Source organism: Misgurnus anguillicaudatus, chromosome 22 (genome assembly GCF_027580225.2).
Source record: "Misgurnus anguillicaudatus chromosome 22, ASM2758022v2, whole genome shotgun sequence".
NCBI lineage: Eukaryota > Metazoa > Chordata > Actinopteri > Cypriniformes > Cobitidae > Misgurnus > Misgurnus anguillicaudatus.
The window spans coordinates 44,517,987-44,536,209 of record NC_073358.2 but is presented as its reverse complement, the minus strand read 5'-3'; the positions used below and the strand labels follow the sequence as shown (position 1 = coordinate 44,536,209).

At 38.4% G+C, this 18,223-nt stretch overlaps 1 protein-coding gene across 2 annotated transcripts in view; it reads right to left on the bottom strand.

Moving 5' to 3' along the window:
• Nucleotides 1-18,223, bottom strand: part of galnt9 (polypeptide N-acetylgalactosaminyltransferase 9) — a 184,756-nt gene that overhangs the window by 104,524 nt on the left and 62,009 nt on the right. For both annotated transcript variants that reach the window (XM_055198580.2, XM_055198579.2), the window contains one exon: nt 7,089-7,269. In XM_055198580.2, coding sequence (XP_055054555.1) covers nt 7,089-7,269 — 181 coding nt within the window. The remainder of the gene's footprint in view (nt 1-7,088; nt 7,270-18,223) is intronic.

Genomic DNA, 18,223 nt, shown 5'->3' with positions numbered 1-18,223 from the left:
TCGCTCAACTGATGACATTGTGAAACGTTCGTAAATGTGCTTGCTGTCTAAAAATAACTGTTATTAATCAAATTACATTTGGTGTCACTAAGAGCCCAGAAAGCACGTTAATTGATAAACCTCTTTATATTGCTGTGTAGGTTGTTTGGCATTGACTGTCAAGACTGAATTAATTCATATGCAGTTTCCAAAAAAGTGGTTGTCCCACACACTGAGAGCAGAGTTGGTTCGCATAGATTCATAAGTAATACTACACTTTCATTGCTCTAGTTACGTCTAATCTAGGCCATTGCTAAGGTTTGGACACAGGCAGAGAGGCGGGCAGGCGGCAGTGAGCTGTAACAAGATGAGAGATGGGCTCGTTCTTGTGAAATAGAGCTAAAGCTGCTTGTCCAGTTATCATAATTTGACCCGAAACAAGCTAGACAGAAACAGACACCTAGATTAAGACTTATTCCCCTCTCTCTTTCGTTCGCCCTCGTTCGTTTTCCTTGCACCTCTTTTCAATTCATTTCTCTCCATAAGACATTTCGCATTAACCTCTAACACTCAATCTCTACGCTTGTTCCCGTCCAGGAGCAACTCGCTGATTGTGATCATCCTTCTATGGGAAAACACCATCACTTGCCTTGTCACTGAACTCTGTTTACACAGATAACATCTCATCGGCAAAAGAAGCAGTGTTGATGCATCTTTGATCTTATTCCCACTAATCAAAAACTCAAAAGTATGTCTACCATCCATTTATTTTAGTGCTATTCGATTATATTTCTAACAGCCTGTGAACTTCTTCCCACCAAAGGACAAAACTATGGAAGGTATTCATTCATTTAAAATCCTATAAGAAAACTGTATTGCTCAGGAGATTTGTAGGAGTTCTCAGTTCAATCTCCCCGCATATGCTTTCAACCTTCATTCTTTCCCGAGTCAATAATAAAATGCCTCTTTGATGTAGTTATATTGATTTGTTTTCTTCAGTTGGTGGTAAATTAATTTGCGTCAAGTACTTTGAGGGAAGGTCAGCCTGACATTTTTAAGCGACTGCTTTCCCTTACGCTTGCATCAAAAGGGTTCTTTGTTTGAAAAAAGGACATCAATTGAACCTTCAACACCGGGGAGACATCAGAACAATGCATCCCAGACATCTACAATTAAGCATACATTATAGAAAAAATATCCATTAATGCACCGCCAATTCAGGACATCAAAGTCCCTTGGAGAATGACCCGATAATTAGCCAATAAACATTGCCTGTTTGCAGGATTGGCATCAGGGTTAACAAGGCTAAATGTGATTCCCAGAATGCTGTACTATTGCAAAAAATGGTCCCTAGCTGTCATATGGGCAGTAGTACTCTCTAAAAATATCCTAATATGTACCATTTATGGCGCTTTTCCATTGCATATTACCCCACGGTTTGGTTTGGGTTGGGTCAGCTTACGTTTGGGAGCTTTTTCCACTGGGTGCAGTACCCCGATACTTTTTTAGTACCACCACGGTTGTGGTTCCAAGCGACCCGAGTTGATATCACGAAAACACTGTAGATCACTGATTGGTCTGAAAGTATTGTCACTACCAGCGTCATCGCTATAATGTAAAAGATTAGCTTTACCTTTGTACTAGCTTGCACTGTCTCGAGTAAACCTGTTGTCATCTGTGCTTTGCTGTAAGTTCACAAACTCCCTTTTAGCGATGAAAAACACCCACAGGTTGAGAATCAGGAACACCATAACAGTTTTTGGCGGCACATTTGCGATGCACACGTGCGCATATATGCTAAAATGCAACTTAAATGAGGCTCAGGAGAGCGTGTCGACGAACGCCCGGGTGTTTGTACAGAAAGTATCATGTGAGACAGAGGTAGTGATGTGCAAACATCTATTTGTGGTTGTCTAATTTAATTTTGTGGCGGACTGAGAAATAAATGAATGTATGGAAATGTACAATGACGCTCTCACATCACAGCAGTAGGCAACGCAAATATAACGACACGCCTATAATCCCTCCCTCTCCGAAGTATCACTAAACTCGATGGCAAAGCTAACCAATCCAAAGTGAGGTGAGCTGACCCGACCTGACCCAGACCAAACCAAACCGTGGGGTACTATGCAATGAAAAAACGCCATTAAATACAGATATGTATATATTTGGTACTAATATGTATCTTTGAGGTACTAATATGCACCAATATGTACCTCTGTGGACCACTTTAGGTGCAAAGGTGTACTTTTGAAAGCACAGGTGTACGCCAGTGACACCTTGGGACCGAGGGGCAATCTTCCGATCTCTATACTGAAGCCAACATGGAAGTGTCTTATGCTGCGTTTACACCAACCGCGGTAGAGTCGCCAAGCGCCAGTGATTTTAATGTTAAGTCATTCGGGCATCTAGTTTTCGCGAACGGCGCAAATTGAGCGTCTGGCTCAATTGTTTTTTGTGCATTTTGCGTTTGATGCGAATTTGCGGCTAACGCCTGAGTTGAAAAAATTGAATGTTGCCGGATTTTTGCGCCGCGTTAACCAATCAGGAGCCTGCAGCCCCGCCCAGAGTCACTCATTCAACATGAAGGAACGCTTGATATTGTCTGTGAGCATTCATCCGGAGCTATATGACACAAGTTCTTATATCTATAGAGACAAGAATAAAAAGGACCTCGCTTGGAAGTGTGTCAGTGAGGACATTGGGCAACCTGGTAAGTTATACACATTTCACGTTTGAGTCACGTGACGTTTATTGACCCGCGCCATTTATATTTAGGTGACCAAATACAAACCTGTAACTCTTTCGATAAATGCACAATCAACATCAGCCATCTGGCGACAGACAACCGCATAGCACTTGCCCCTCCCACAAGAAGCGGATTTTGCCTCTGACGCGCGTCAAATGCTTGCTTTTTCCGCGCGTCTACTTCGCTCAAACTGTTCAAGCGGCAAACTAGTCGTGGTAGACGCAATTTTGACACCTCAAACGCGGTTGGTGTAAACGCAGCATTAAACTGCAATTCATCGACAGACCACTAGAGATTGGCTCCAAAAGGGAGTCAATCCCATAGACCCCCATCTTAAAATGCCCAACTTTACAGCAGAAATAAATGGGTTTACAGCTTGTTACAGTGTTTTGGTTTATATAGCTAATTTTGCCAAACATGACAACTGTGAGGGGGTGTAATTTTTTGTAACTCATCAATGTGAATTATATTACGCCTTAAAGTTCTGCATAATACAGGGCGTGGCCACTTGAGTGTCGGGTGAACTGCCACTGTCACTACAGTCGAGCTAGGCAGGCGTGGTTTAAGCAACCAGCCACCTCAGCTTCACCCACGTCCAACCTCTTTCCCCATTTCTGGTTATCCGCGAGTGATGCGCGGCCAAGCTGGCTCCGGCAACAATTGGCTTCAAATTGCTTTTCACAAATCTATGGGTGACAGCACAGACACTATGTCCATAATTTTTACAGTCTATGTTTGGGACCCTTTTATTCTGAGATTGTGCCATCTGTGGTTAAACACTGTATAAATCTGATATAAAATGTAATTTTTTTCACTGTATTACCAGGCATCTGAATATGTTTTATACATGTTACAAATGTTATATCATTACAATCACCATCACAATAATGGGAACTATCCCTTGTGCATTGCGAGGGCCGGATTTCCGACGGCTTGGAATATGAAAGTCAAATAGAGATATCTTTGGTAACACATGTTTGTGTACAGGAGCGTGAATGATTGTGTTTATCAGAGACACAAGCAGGAAGCATTATTGCCAAGACACACACACACACGCGCGCGCGCACACACACGCACAAACAATGAATCGTGATTTATGCACAGCTTGAACTAAGACAGAATGGCAATTACAAGGATTTGCAATTCAACTTCCATCCTACCAGGCTAAATGAGATACAAACCCATCAGAACCCTTTTGATTCACAGCTTATTCAGTCTTAGGCATTTCCAGAAATACACATTTTAGCTACGTTTTTGCAGCTTTCACCAAAAAACAATCGGTACAGAAATAAAAAGGAACCACCACAACAAAAAGCTGGAGGAGCAAACTGTGTTTCTGTTCTGTTCTTAACCGGTTTCCTTGTGTTTCACATTGACATAAATAATGCTATGTAAAGCCTACTGTATATTCAAAGGCAATCTCATGGCAATTCGTATGTATTTTATGAGGTTGCTAATTTATATTAAAGGTGCAGTGTGTAGATTTTAGCAGCATCCAGCAGTGAGATTGTGAATTGCAACCAACTGCTCAGTCCACTGTTCAACGAACGCATAGAGAAGCTACAGTAGCCGCCACAGGACAAACATGTTGTCATCTAAAACCAAAATCCGGTAGTGACAAAACGCGCTCTATAGAGCAGTTTGTCCATTTAGGGCTACTGTAGAACCATGGCAGCACAAATGGCGACTTCTCTGTGTATGTAGATAAACATGGCTCATTCTAAGGTAATAAACATAACAGTTTGTTATGTAAGGTCTTTATACACCACTGATAATATAGTTATGTATTTTATATTGCATTTCTGTCATTAGATACTTCTAAAACTTACACACTGCACCTTTAAAGGTGCATTGTGTAACTTTTAGAAATATCTCCTTACAGAAATGCAATATAATATACATAACGATGTTATCAGTGGTGTATAAAGACCCTACAAAATGAACTGTATTGTTTTAATTACCTTAGAATGAGCCATGTTTATCTACATACACCGCCGGTCCCCTTATATGGAAGTCGCCATTTCGCGCCTCCAAGTTTCTACAGTAGCCCCTAATGGACAAACTGCCTTGTATATCACGTTTTGTCACTACGTTGTTTCAGACGATGACAATGTTTGTGGCGGCTACCGTAGCTTCAATGTGCGTTTTGAAAAGGGAGGGGTGGGCTATGGACTGAGCCATGGGTTAAAATTCACAATCTCATCACTAGATGCCGCTAAACATCTACACAGTGGATGGGTGAATCCCAATTCAGGGGCTGCCTTTTAACGCCACGGACTTTGAAGGCAAGGCTCGATATTTGAAGGTGGCAGCCTCTAAAGGCTACAAAGCAAACTGAAATGAGACAGTCTAGCCTGCGGGGAGAGTTGCGTCACTTTAATGATATTAATTCACATCACTAAAACATAATTTATTTATAGTAAAACTATTAAATAGTAATAGTAATAGTAAAAATGTACATTTTTATTTAACTTCAGTTTTGAATGTTTATTTCAAAATACCCAGACTTCACATGCGTAGACTAGACCGTCAAAGTCCGTGGCCATAAACTGATCCAGACCATGAATATGTGAGGGACACATATATGGACTCTTGGTTTCAGGGGGGAAAAGGCCATTTGGAGGCTTGTATGTGAAGGAGCCTTCGAATTGGGACAGCCTTCGTTGTGGCCCGGTGACGTCATTTGCCTTCAAATCCAGCTTTGAATTGGGATGCAGCCGATCTTTAATTCGTTGGACCACATTCATACATTTTCGTACGATTTGCTTTCACCCCTGTGACGTTGGGGTTTTATTATTGTTTTTTATGATAATAATACATTTTTGTACAATTCACTTTGTGCGAATTAGCCAACTCGTAAAATACATACGAATTCTCGTGAGATCAGGCTGGTATATTATTCGCTCTCGACGACTGGATGTATGCTTTGGGTCATGTTTTAAATATACACTCACCTAAAGGATTATTAGGAACACCTGTTCAATTTCTCATTAATGCAATGGTGAAATGGTGTAGGGGATATTTTCTTGGCACACTTTAGGCCCCTTACTGCCAATTGGGCATCGTTTAAATGCCACGGCCTACCTGAGCATTGTTTCTGACCATGTCCATCTCTTTATGACTACCATGTACCCATCCTCTGATGGCTACTTCCAGCAGGATAATACACCATGTCACAAAGCTCGAATCATTTCAAATTGGTTTCTTGATAATAACAATGAGTTCACTGTACTAAAATGGCCCCCACAGTCACCAGATCTCAACCCAATAGAGCATCTTTGAGGTGTGGTGGATTGGGAGCTTCGTGCAACTGCAAGATGCTATCTTATCAATATGGGCCAACATTTTTAAAGAATGCTTTCAGCACCTTGTTGAATCAATGTCGTAGAATTAAGGCAGTTCTGAAGGCAAAAATGGGTCAAACCCAGTATTAGTATGGTGTTCCTAATAATCCTTTAGGTGGGTGTATGCAGCACCTTACTATAAATGACCATTAATATTCCAGTACTTTTACTCGAGTCTTTTTCCCATATAATACACTCCTAGACTGTTACTGCATTATTAACATTCCGACCATTAACACGCTGTCCTAGTGGGAAGGGATATTTTTGTCCACTGTGATGTTTCCTTTGTCTAACACAATGTTTTTCTTCACTACTAGCTATTGACTCTCTAAATGCAGCTTTCCCCCTGAAGGGTTTGCGATGTTAAAACGAGGGAAATGATTCAGCCACTGGGCTATTTATAAACCCGTTCCCTTTGTATGATCGCGTTGTGAAAAGCTACCCTGCAGTGATTTGGGTGTTAAAGGGCCGTGGCTTTCAGAGCCAAGCACAGCATATATCAAAGTCACATTCGTGACATTTCCCGTACCCTCACACCATTGCAAAATAGTACAGGTGAAACTACACAGCATGATTGTTTGTAAAAAAATATATATTATTCATGACTGCTCATGACATATCTATGCTAACATGATCATGTAAATAAAGCATATAAAGTCCTCCTGTAGTTTATATTTTTATCTCTTAAAACTCACTTTTGATAATTAAAAGTGGTTACAAACGTTCCTCAAAATATCTTCCTTCGTGTTTATCAGAAAAATGAAATTTACCGGTATACAGGTTTGTAACAACATCAGAGTGAGAAAACGATGGCAGAAATTTCATTTTTGGGTGAACTATCCCTTTAAAGCATATTAAAAAAACACCACACAGACATATAAATACATTAAAAAAAACATTATTTTTACCACATGAAGACTTTAATAAAAAAAATTGCGCACACTGCTGCTTGCAACTACGTCTATTATTATCTCAACCTTCAAAGGCATGTGTTTTTTGAGTCACGGCATACTCACTTTTTCGGCCTGTAGTCTGGAATGTTCCTGTCTAGGGAGATGCGGTCACTGAGTTGGGCGTTATATCCGTATTCCTCATACCTTCCTTCGCCCTCCCGGCTGTCCTCACCTAATGTGGCCGCTGCACCGCCTTGTCCAAGACCTCCAGGACCTTCTACCAGACCCATGGGCTTTGCTAGACCTGCAGCACATTGGGGAAAAAGCCATTTGGACCTCAGTTACCATGAAAAATGTCAGCCAATAATGTATTCATTACCGTGGGAGTACCCACTGGTTTCAAAGGTGATAATTGAAAACACCAAGGCACCATCTTTATATTTTGACATCTCCTTTTTACAGATCTCTCTGGGGAACAAGGTGGAAAGAGACTTGAACTGTGTTTAAAGGACCCCCAACCCATGGTCTGACACCTGAAGAATTAAAATTTAACACAAACTACATCCATTATATCTAAGAATTTCAATTCGATAGTGAGTGCCGGACAGATGAACCTAATCAGGGTTTTTAGTCTTTCTATTGAATTCCTAAACCTAATACATTTTTGGTCTGAATAATTGACATCTTATTTGAAAGCAAAACTTTGCAGTGCTCTTTTAAAATGATGAAACATGGGTAACTGATCCATTAAAAATGCTGTTTCATTCTGACATTTAAAAGAGTAAAATGGTATGTTTTGCTGAATTATTAACAGCTACATAAATAGTTCCATCCGGTTTCAAGTGGTCCAATGATACTAATTTTAAAGCCTTGAATAACAAAAGTATTAAATGTAAAACATGTTTAAAAATGAAAGGAGAATATATATATATATATATAGATAATATATAATATATTTTAATATATTAATTCAGTCTTTTTATAAATGGTGTCAATGGAGTTAAATTAATATATTAACATTAAAACATTTCTTCTAGACATCATTGAAAGTTAATGGAGTTCAAATGGATAACCCTGGTCTTCAGGGGCGGCTTGCACCAGCTGGATGTAAAAAGGTTGGGTGTGAGCCCTATTTACCCTCAGGCTTAGCAATGTCTGCCTTTGTAAAAAAGATTTACGCCTGTTGCATCATCTGAAACTACATCCAGACGCAGCTACGATCGGCGTAGATGATGCACGTCCCCACGTATGCATTTAACCGCAGTTAATCGCGTTTGCCAGTGCTCTCTCCCTCAGGATGCGTTAGCATTAAAGGGATAATTCACCCAAAAATGAAAATAATGTCATTAATGACTTACACTCATGTCGTTCCAAACTCGTAAGACCTCCGTTCATCTTTGGAACACAGTTAAGGAAGTTTTATATTTAGTCTGAGAGCTTGTTGACCCTTCATTAAAAATCTACGTACGCTATACTGTCCATGTCCAGAAAGGTAATAAAAACATCATCAAAGTAGTCCATGTGACATCAGTGGGTCAGTTAGAATGTGTTGAAGCATCCAAAATACATTTTGGTCCAAAATAACAAAAATTGCGACTTTGTTCGGGATTGTCTTCTCTTCCTCGTCTGTTGTGGGGCGCGTGCCCGGGACTGGAGTCACGTGACTGCAGTTACGCGAATGACGTGCAACGCGGCTGACGTGTTATCTGGTGCACCCCAGCTGTTTTTTGTTTTGTGTGTGTGTGCCCGGGCTTCGTTTACAGTCTGAGGGAGACACACGCTGTAAGTTTGAAAAAAAAAACTTCGCAAACATGTCTGAGGATAACACGTTATCCGCGTCACTGCAGTCGCGTGACTTTGGTCTCGCGCATGCGCTTCGCGGCAGACGCGAAAGGGAGGACAATGCTGAGTAGGGTTGTGATTTTTGTTGTTTTTGGACCAAGATGTGTTTTCGATGCTTCAACACATTCTAACTGACCCACTGATGTCACATAGACTACTTTGATGATGTTTTTATTACCTTTCTGGACATGGACAGTATACCGTATGTAGATTTTCAATAATGGGTCAACAAGCTCTCGGACTAAATATAAAACACCTTAAACTGTGTCTCGAAGATGAACGGAGGTCTTACGAGTTTGGAATGACATGACCTAATTTTCATTTTTTTGGTGAACTATCCCTTCAACTGCATTAACTAAAGGTTAAAGGTTGCACAAAAGGTAATAATTTGCTGAGTAATTTTAACAATGTGACTGAATAAAAACGAAATTAGACAAAGCTCTGTAAGTTAATAAGCTCTGTATCTTCTTAATATCTAAGCATAAGAATTTATTGGTGCGATCTCTCACTCTGTCACGCATGAAAAACCACTGCTCGCATATCCTGTGTGAATCAGACGCGCCAATGTCTCGTAAATTTAATTATTTCTATTTTTGCCATAGAAACAAGTCAAAACTTTATACTTGCGCTTACTCTTGACTAGACTCAAGATTTAGTCTCACACGTGCGCTACGCCTAGATGGTGCAACAGGTGTTCTACCTAGGACACAGTGGCGCCTCGTGACTGCTCATCCGAGGTGCGCTAATTCAAAATAAGTGTGTCAAAACAAGTTTTGTCAAAACAAGTGCCTGCTGCATATGCGTCAAAACCGTTTATGATAAAAGAGACGCTCACATTCACAAAATACACGCAAGACACTCCGTAACAGTAAACTCTGATTACGCATGATATTATGCAAGTATCTGTTAAACGCGAACGTCTCTTTTATCATAAACGCTTTAGACGCGTCTGCAGAAGGCACTTATTTTGACAAGACACAGTATGCACACAGGATCTCTCGACACACAGAACACATATTTTAAAAAAAGGAACCACACACACGATGGGCTACCTACATGTTGTGACGAACTTCACATTGAGTGCCCTCGAAAAAAGAAGTCACTGCCCGCCACTGGTAGGACATAAAGAGCATTTTACGCCCAGACTAGTTTTACGACCGGGTGTATGCCCAGCTGGTGCAACTGGCCCCAGCAGAAGTCTCATAGCTCTTACGATATATTAACTATTGACTTGTGTGTATATTCCTGATAATTTTGAAATTAACATATAAAATGTAACTGATAATTCAATGAATAACAACTGAGATTTCCAAAAAACCCTCCGTCTGAGCTAATCTTGTTTTTTTCCGGAATTTCAGGCCAGTAGCTCTTCTCCCAGCGCGCTGACGTGTCCCTAAAGCCGGTTTTCTGGATCATGAGGTGTTCTCACAAGCCAGAGCTGTAATGGTAATGTGTCTCTCTGCGACCGTCTGAGGCTTTGCGTCTCTTTCTCTGTCATTGTTATTGCCATTGTCTCGCTGGCTGCCTCTGTGGGCTGTTTTGAGAGAATTCTATTACACTGCAGCCTGGCATTTTGACACTAATCCCTGCGAGCCAGCTGTCTATGGCAGAGAGAAACTGCATATCATAGACTTAATGCAGATTCCTGCAAATACAACACACAACATGTTGCAGAGAAACATCCATCACAAGCACACTTATGAATATGCACGTGTGAAAAGTTGTTCTCACCGACACACGGCGTGTTTAAAGAGCCTAAAACAACACTGATCATTTGGGATTTAAAAACAAATTTAAAGCTGTGTTCGCTTTATTTAGTTTGCATTAGTAGCACAAAGTTCATGAGTTTGATCTAACGAAAAACACATACTGATAAATCTATGCACTATAAGTCACTTTGGACATAAATGTGCATAAATGTGACCCTGACCACAAAACTACTTAAAGGAAAATACCACTGTTTTTCAATATTTTACTATGTTCTTATCTCAACTTTTTAATTAATACATACCTATTTTTTTTCAATGTGTGCACTTAAAGCAACACTATGTAGTTTTTTTTACCTTTAAATAATGTCTCTAAAATTATTTCAGTGATAGAACAACTTTTAACTGGACAAATTGTACTGTTGTTGCAACCCGAGCAGCCTCCTAGCTGCTACAAGCACACTCTGAAAGTGGCGGTGAAGGGTAGAGCACACAGCCCCGCCCCTCCCCCTGCCTGCAGAAGAGTGTCTAATACCAGGCACTGTTGCGCTTTTTAACCACATGGGGGAGCTGTAAGTCATTTTTACATGGAAACTACATAGTGTTGCTTTAATCTTTGTACAGCATGTGGTGAATGTGTTTGCATTTAGCCTAGCCACATTCATTCCTTAGAATCCAAACAGGGATGAATTTAGAAGCCACCAAACACTTTCATGTTTTCCCTATTTAAAGACTGTTACATGAGTAGTTACATGAGTAAGTATGGTGGCACAAAATAAAATGTGGTGATTTTTTAAGCAGATAAAAAATTACAACTATATTGCATGGCGGAAGAGCACTTTGCACTTCGACCTCGGGCGCAGTAATATTGACAGAAGTTTGAGCGAGAGCTTCTAAATTCATCTCTGACGCGCTGTACAAAGATTAAGTGCACGCATTGAATAAAGATAGTTATGTATTAATTGTTCTAAGTTGAGGTAAGAACATAGTAAAATATTGAAAAATTGTGGTGTTTTCCTTTAAGGACGGGTATATTTGTACAATAGCCAAATAACATTGTATGGGTAAAAATGATCGATTTTTCTTTTATGCCAAAAATGCCCTACCGTAAATATATCAAAACTTTATTTTTGTGAGTGGATGCAGTTGCTAAGAACATTTGGACAACAAGGCAGTTTTCTCAATATTTAGATTTTTATACACTTTCAGATTCCAGATTTTCAAGTAGTTGTCATATCCTAAATCGTACATAAATGGAAAGCTTATTTATTCAACTTTCAGATGATGTACTGTATGAATCACTTTTTTTTTTAATTGACCCATTTTTTATGTGACTATCCAAAAAATTATAATTTATTGGTAGTCTCAGAGTTTTGGATCTGACTTTTTGCAAATGGAGGGGTTTCCGAAATCTAAACTGACCAACTGTCTCATTTCCTCTAATTATTCTCATGGCTGCTAATAAATTTTACAAAGGAGACTGTGCCATTCAGAGACACTAGTTAATCTCTCCATGTAAGTATGCGTGTGTATGTGTGTGTGTGTGCATAGATAATAATATGCTTTGAGGGCTATAAAGAGACACAGTTATTAAACAGCATCGACTGAAGTGAGCTGAACTGAAGTTGGAGAGCCTTTACAATATAGAGGATCTATTTTTTTAATTACGTCGTTTTCTACCCTACTTAGAATATCTGTGTCTGTCTTTATTACAGCATCTAAATGAAAAACAAACTACAAAATGATGATCTGCATGTTTCAAATGTATCTTTATTAATGAGATGAATGTGAAGTCTAGAAACTGATTAGCAGTAACAAAACCAGCCCGATGGCCAATCAACACTAGGCCAAATACATGCCCTTTGACCCTAGCTTCAAAAATATAATCAACCTACTTTAAGATTGTCAGCTAATAAACAAAATCATTCCACCATTAACATCCGATAAACAACCAGGTTTAAAGTAGTCTAATTCCATGGAAAACCACAGAAAAAAATATTTTATTATAATACAAATGTGAAGGATGCGTCTTAAATCCATCCTACTTTTGATACGAGCGGCCCAGTACTCTGTTTCTCTGGCATCTTCTATCTCAGACTGACATTTCCAGATTTATTATAATAACAGGCTGCTGGCCGGTCTGTCTTTGAGAAAAGTTTTTTATGAACATGTCGTGCGATGAATTTCCTGACATATTGCTCTAAATCCACATTTCAGTTCAATCAATACTTTACTGACAATAAAAACTACGACACAGTCCTGAATGCCAGGATACAGATTACAGCATAACCCAGAGGAGATGTATTGCTCAGATGTTTCTCTTTCATAGCTCACTAGGCTAAATGAAGTTATTAAATATGTTTTAATTGAAGTAACTAATTAAGACTTTTTAATTAATCATAAACTCTTTAGAAGAAACGGCATATTTCCAAAAATGTCTTTAAGGGATAGTTCACCCAAAAATCATGCTGATTACTGATTAAAACTATTGTAGGCTATCTTTGGACGCAAGACTGGGAAAACAGCTGTCTTTGAACCTCTCTCACTGTACGACATAGGACCACCGATGAAGGCCCATGGTCACAGAAATCTCGATGATTGTTTCACGATAGAAATCTTTCATCTCGGACGGCCAAAAATTGTGCAGTGTATACTGGACTTTAAGCCATCCTAGGAGTATCTGACTTTGAGCCGAACAGAGTCAGAGTTGTATTAAATAATATCCTGGCTCTTTTCAGCTTTATACAGCCTGATCTCATGAGAATTTGTACGTATTTTACAAGTTGGCTACTTTTTTGTACAAAGCAAATCGTACAATTTAACAAACAATAATAAAACCTAACCCCTAATGTCATGGGGCAAAAGCAAATCGTACAAAAACGTATGAATGTGGATGTCTTCCGAGGGGAACCAATGGGTTTTTGTAAGGTAGCATCTGCTAAATGGGTTTTTGTAAAATAACTTCTTCTAAATGTCTAAATCTAAATGTAACATTTATATTTTAAACTTTACAAACTATTGCCGTACACGTGTCAACAAGAGAGTTGAGGTCAGGTGGAAAGCTGACTTCTGACATACAAAAATCCCAACCTATTCTCCAACCCAAACGATTCCTTTAGTTGTTAGTCCATTTCACCAAATACAACCAATAGATGCATTTACTAAATTAGGGCCTCTACCGGCATAGTATGTAATAAAATATTTTTTATAAAACGGCTCGTTCTGGTTCTTGATTCTGATTGGTTGAAACGCGTTCTAAGCAGTGATAAATTACCTTGGTAACCTCACGGTTCAGATCGCATTACAAGTATCACTGCGCCACTGTTGCTGCGTACTGATTTATGAAAATAAACACCACAGTCTTTAATCTTTTTTTTATTTTTTTTACCTTTGCACAATTATGGCGATATACAGATAAAGAGTCATTTCGTCAATAAAGAGAAAACGTTCTCTGATTTGTTTTTGTCTTATTGATATTTCCGCTATTGTCCACTAGATGGCAATCTTACCCAACTTAAACACTGACACATTCACTCGACACAACAGCGTTGTGGTGGATTTAGCGTGATGTTTTGATGGCTCTGAATCTGATCTCTTACAAAAGTTCTTCACAAAAATTTAATTATCTCCGCTTTTAGCTGAAAATTTGAGAGGTGATAACTGATAAGAGAACAAATGAAGGTAGGATGAAACTTTTTTTGTTGTTGTTGGAAAGCGGATGGACTGTTCTTTCATTTGATATTTTATGTTTATTTAAAGAAGGTAATTTTTCTGTAAGGCATTAAACTAAAACTGGGTGGCAACTTAAAAAAAAAACACTGACGGGGAAAGAGTTAAGCATGCTTCCAAGCATATTTGATCATCACTTCAACAGTTGCACGATATAAATCATATTTTCATTGTGTCTTTGCTGCGTCTGTGTTGTTTGTAAACTCCGCTCTGTTGCAGCCACACTTGACTCTGAGGAACTACTTTGTTTGGCGGAAGAGTAATATTTGTACTAATAATTACAACTTATTTGTGTTTTATTTTGTGAAACCCTGCTATGCATATGATGTAACCGTTTTATAAACGCAATAAACCCCCGCAAAGCAGTGGGGTTACAGTGCATTTTATAACAGCTAAGGGGGTTCGCTTCGCGTCGTGCCTAACAACGCCCCTTAGCTGTTATAATATGCACTGGTAACCCACTGCTTTGCGGGGTTTATTGCTTTAATATATTAGGATATAAAATGATATTTTGGGGTATCATTTTGCTATGATGACATGTACTGGGATAAGATTTAGAATTTAAACCGCCGGGATTAATTGTATTTTTATTACACATTACACTATTCAGGCATTCAGGGCAAAAAAACGTACCCATTTTTTATTATATGATATAAATACAGCATACAAAACAGTCACAACTTTTTAAAAATGTACTTAAAATATTCCAAGTGTACCGAGGTCAAACGATCGATTTATATGAAGAAAAGACGCTAAAGTGATCACAATCTGCTGTAAATATCAGATCTGGTGAATACTGATTCAAAAACTGCCGCCAGAAGAAGCGATGATACGTCATCTATGATTGTGAAAAGGCATTGGCTCTCGTGTGTCTCGTGAACGATTGCATCATTACGTCAGCTACAGTAAGAATGTGAAGCCTTATTGGCTCTTGTGACTGACTACGTCATGCTGGTTTATGTTTGAATGAGATCTGACTATGCGTTTTGATCACAGAGTTCTTCATATAAAGTTATCGATAAAGTCAAAGCAATAAAACAGACAATTAATCATCAAAACACTAACAGCCAATTAATCGTCATAATCGGCACAATTTATTAGTCACCAAAATTTCATAACCGTGACAGCCCTAACCTTAATATGTCACTTAACGTCGTAATAAGGTCCTTGCTTGGAGGACAGTCTAAAAAATGCATCGCTTCAGTTTGGAAGACATTGGTGGATGGATGTGCTTTTTTGGAGCTTTAAGAAATGGGGCACAATCCAATGTCATTATAAAACTGAAAAGAGACAGGAAATTATTTAATATAACGCCGACTGTGTTTGGCTGAAAGAAGAAAGTCAAATTGGGTAATTCCCAAAATAATGTTGTACCATGTTGTAAAAAAGCTGCAACACCGAAATCGCTCTATATCCTTTGAACATCTTGAGCAAGTGATGCAGGTTACGACCCTGCAGCGTCTAACCTGACCTATATGGTTTTATCCACTTTGTGTCCGTTTCTGCTGTTCCAGGTTATGACAGCATTACGCAATACTGACTAAATTCGCCATACTGCCAGTCAAGTCTCCTGTAAAGTGCTCTCAGAGCATTCATGCTTGATGCACTTCACTTTGAATTGCTTTAAATTATGTAACAAGATTTGAAAAGAAAAAATACTCAGCTTTATGAATTCCAGGGTAAAGACACTCCTTTCTGTGGTGATTCAAAGGCTGAATAAATATACATGCATGTCAAATCTGATGCTCGCTCGGCATAAATATTCATAGGGAAGATGTGGTTTGGGGACGTGAATGGCAGATTTAGTCTCCTTTGAGTCCAATGTGAATGCATTAGACACAAAATGTGCTTGAACCGTAAAACACAGTCAGTGTACTGTAGGAAAACCCGCTCAAAGGTTTGATTTATACCTTTAATTCATACAGGATTGTATAACTGAACTCACACCTATAAATTTGCAGAACTCAAAGCTGCATTTTTGGCGATGCCCTGCTCTGTTAATGAAACCATACAGTACTGGACACCAGTTGTCTGTCAGTCACACGTCACCCTCTGTCACCAGGTTAAGGTATAGATGATGAGTACTCTTGCTGTACAACGCTACATCCACTGTAAAAATAATACTTTCTCTTGACATATATGGTGGCACCTTGTCATAGTTACGTCCATTACTATGGTTACAGGCAGATGGGGAATACAGTCTTGACATTACGAGACATCTGTATATAAATGCGCTTGCCATAAACACTGACAGTTTGAACATAGACACAGTATATCAAGCCATGCCAAGAATCTGTGCTGAAGAAGTAAAATCAGGGCTTTGTTTCCACTTCTCATATAACTATAGATTTAGTATCCTAAATAAATCATATTTAAATCATATGAGACACTGCATGTGAAAACTCAGCTAAAGTCATTTTTTTATGATTTTTCTAGTTCACCATACATAACGTAAAGAACATTCAGTGAAAATGAAGAGTTTGGTTCCAAAACGCAATAATTCCATTTTGACTAATTTGGGTAAAAATGTGTTTTCTATACCAAGGAAGTCACAAGATGAAAACCACTATTTTCTGTTACAAACGTTCACATAGCATCTTCAGGTTATAAAAACGTAAAAAATTCAAATCCATAATTTGAATTTCAAAGATTTATTATAAAAACTGATTATATTTATTATTTTTTCTGTTATTTTTCAAAATGCTATAAATCTATTGAATCAATATATAAATGTGCAGTCATCTTTGCCATGTTATATTCATTTTGTTGACTGTGGTATACAATGATTCAAAGATAAACATTAATGGCATTAATCAAAACACTTACTTTGTCATATTAAGAACACTGTCATTGCTGCTGCAATCTTTGGGACGTCGTCGCTGAACTTTTTTCACAGCTATTAGCTGTAAAATATTTTGGTCCTGCTCGATTTTCGTTTGACTTCGAGTAAAATAATGGAATGTTTTTCATAAGTTCACCTGGAGTAAATGTGTTAGCATGACAGAAGCTTGATGCCGTCGGGTGAGAACAAACAACAGCCGGCATTTTTCCTTCGCCCGAATGCCTCTCATGTAAATGATTAGATTTTGATGGCTTACATTTCTTGCCCGTCACAGAAAACCACCACAGGTTTATCAATGACATAAATTTTTTTTATTTTGTTTGTTTGTTGAAGTACAAAGTAAATGAGGAAAACTAGGATTTCGTGTTAATGTCAACGCGCCACCATTATTGTTTACAAAGCATGGAATGGTGCGCTGTGATTGGTTAAGCGGATTTATTGCATTCTGCAGAAAAGGAGGACTGGCGTTTATCGCGTTTTAGGAAAAAGGGAGAAAAGATGACAGAATAACACGGCGGATATTGGATTTTGCGTAACATTTAGAATTTACTTTTTAACACTGACCAGATACAATACTGATTTTAGCTGTAACTCCTTTTTTTAAATGCTGCGTTTTGGAATCAAACTTTAACCTTCAAATATAACCTTGATATGTTTAATATTGACTAAGGAAAGTCATGTCAAAGATTCAATATGAATGTAAAATCAATTATTGAAATAAGACTTTGATTAAATTATAAGACTTTAGCCTGGACTTTACAGACAGGGTCACAAATTTCAATGTGTGATTATGTTGGAAAATGAGAGTAATATGCTGACTTAGGGTGTAGACGCAAAGTGACTCCAGAGAATTTCACTGTTAATCTATTGAATTAACTGGAATAATGCATCAGGATGCACAGGGAAAATGGAAAGCTTTGCAAAAGATTCAATGTACATGACTACTTCAAATAAAACTTTTCTGTCCATCAAATACATTTCAAATAATACCATACTGATGTATTTGCGTAACTATGAACACAGTTGGGCAAATATATTTTTATATTATAAATATATTTACTCACTGACTCTCCAATATGAACGATTTTATATATAATGGTTGATATTATCTTTGCAAAAGCTTGTTATTTTTAAAGGGG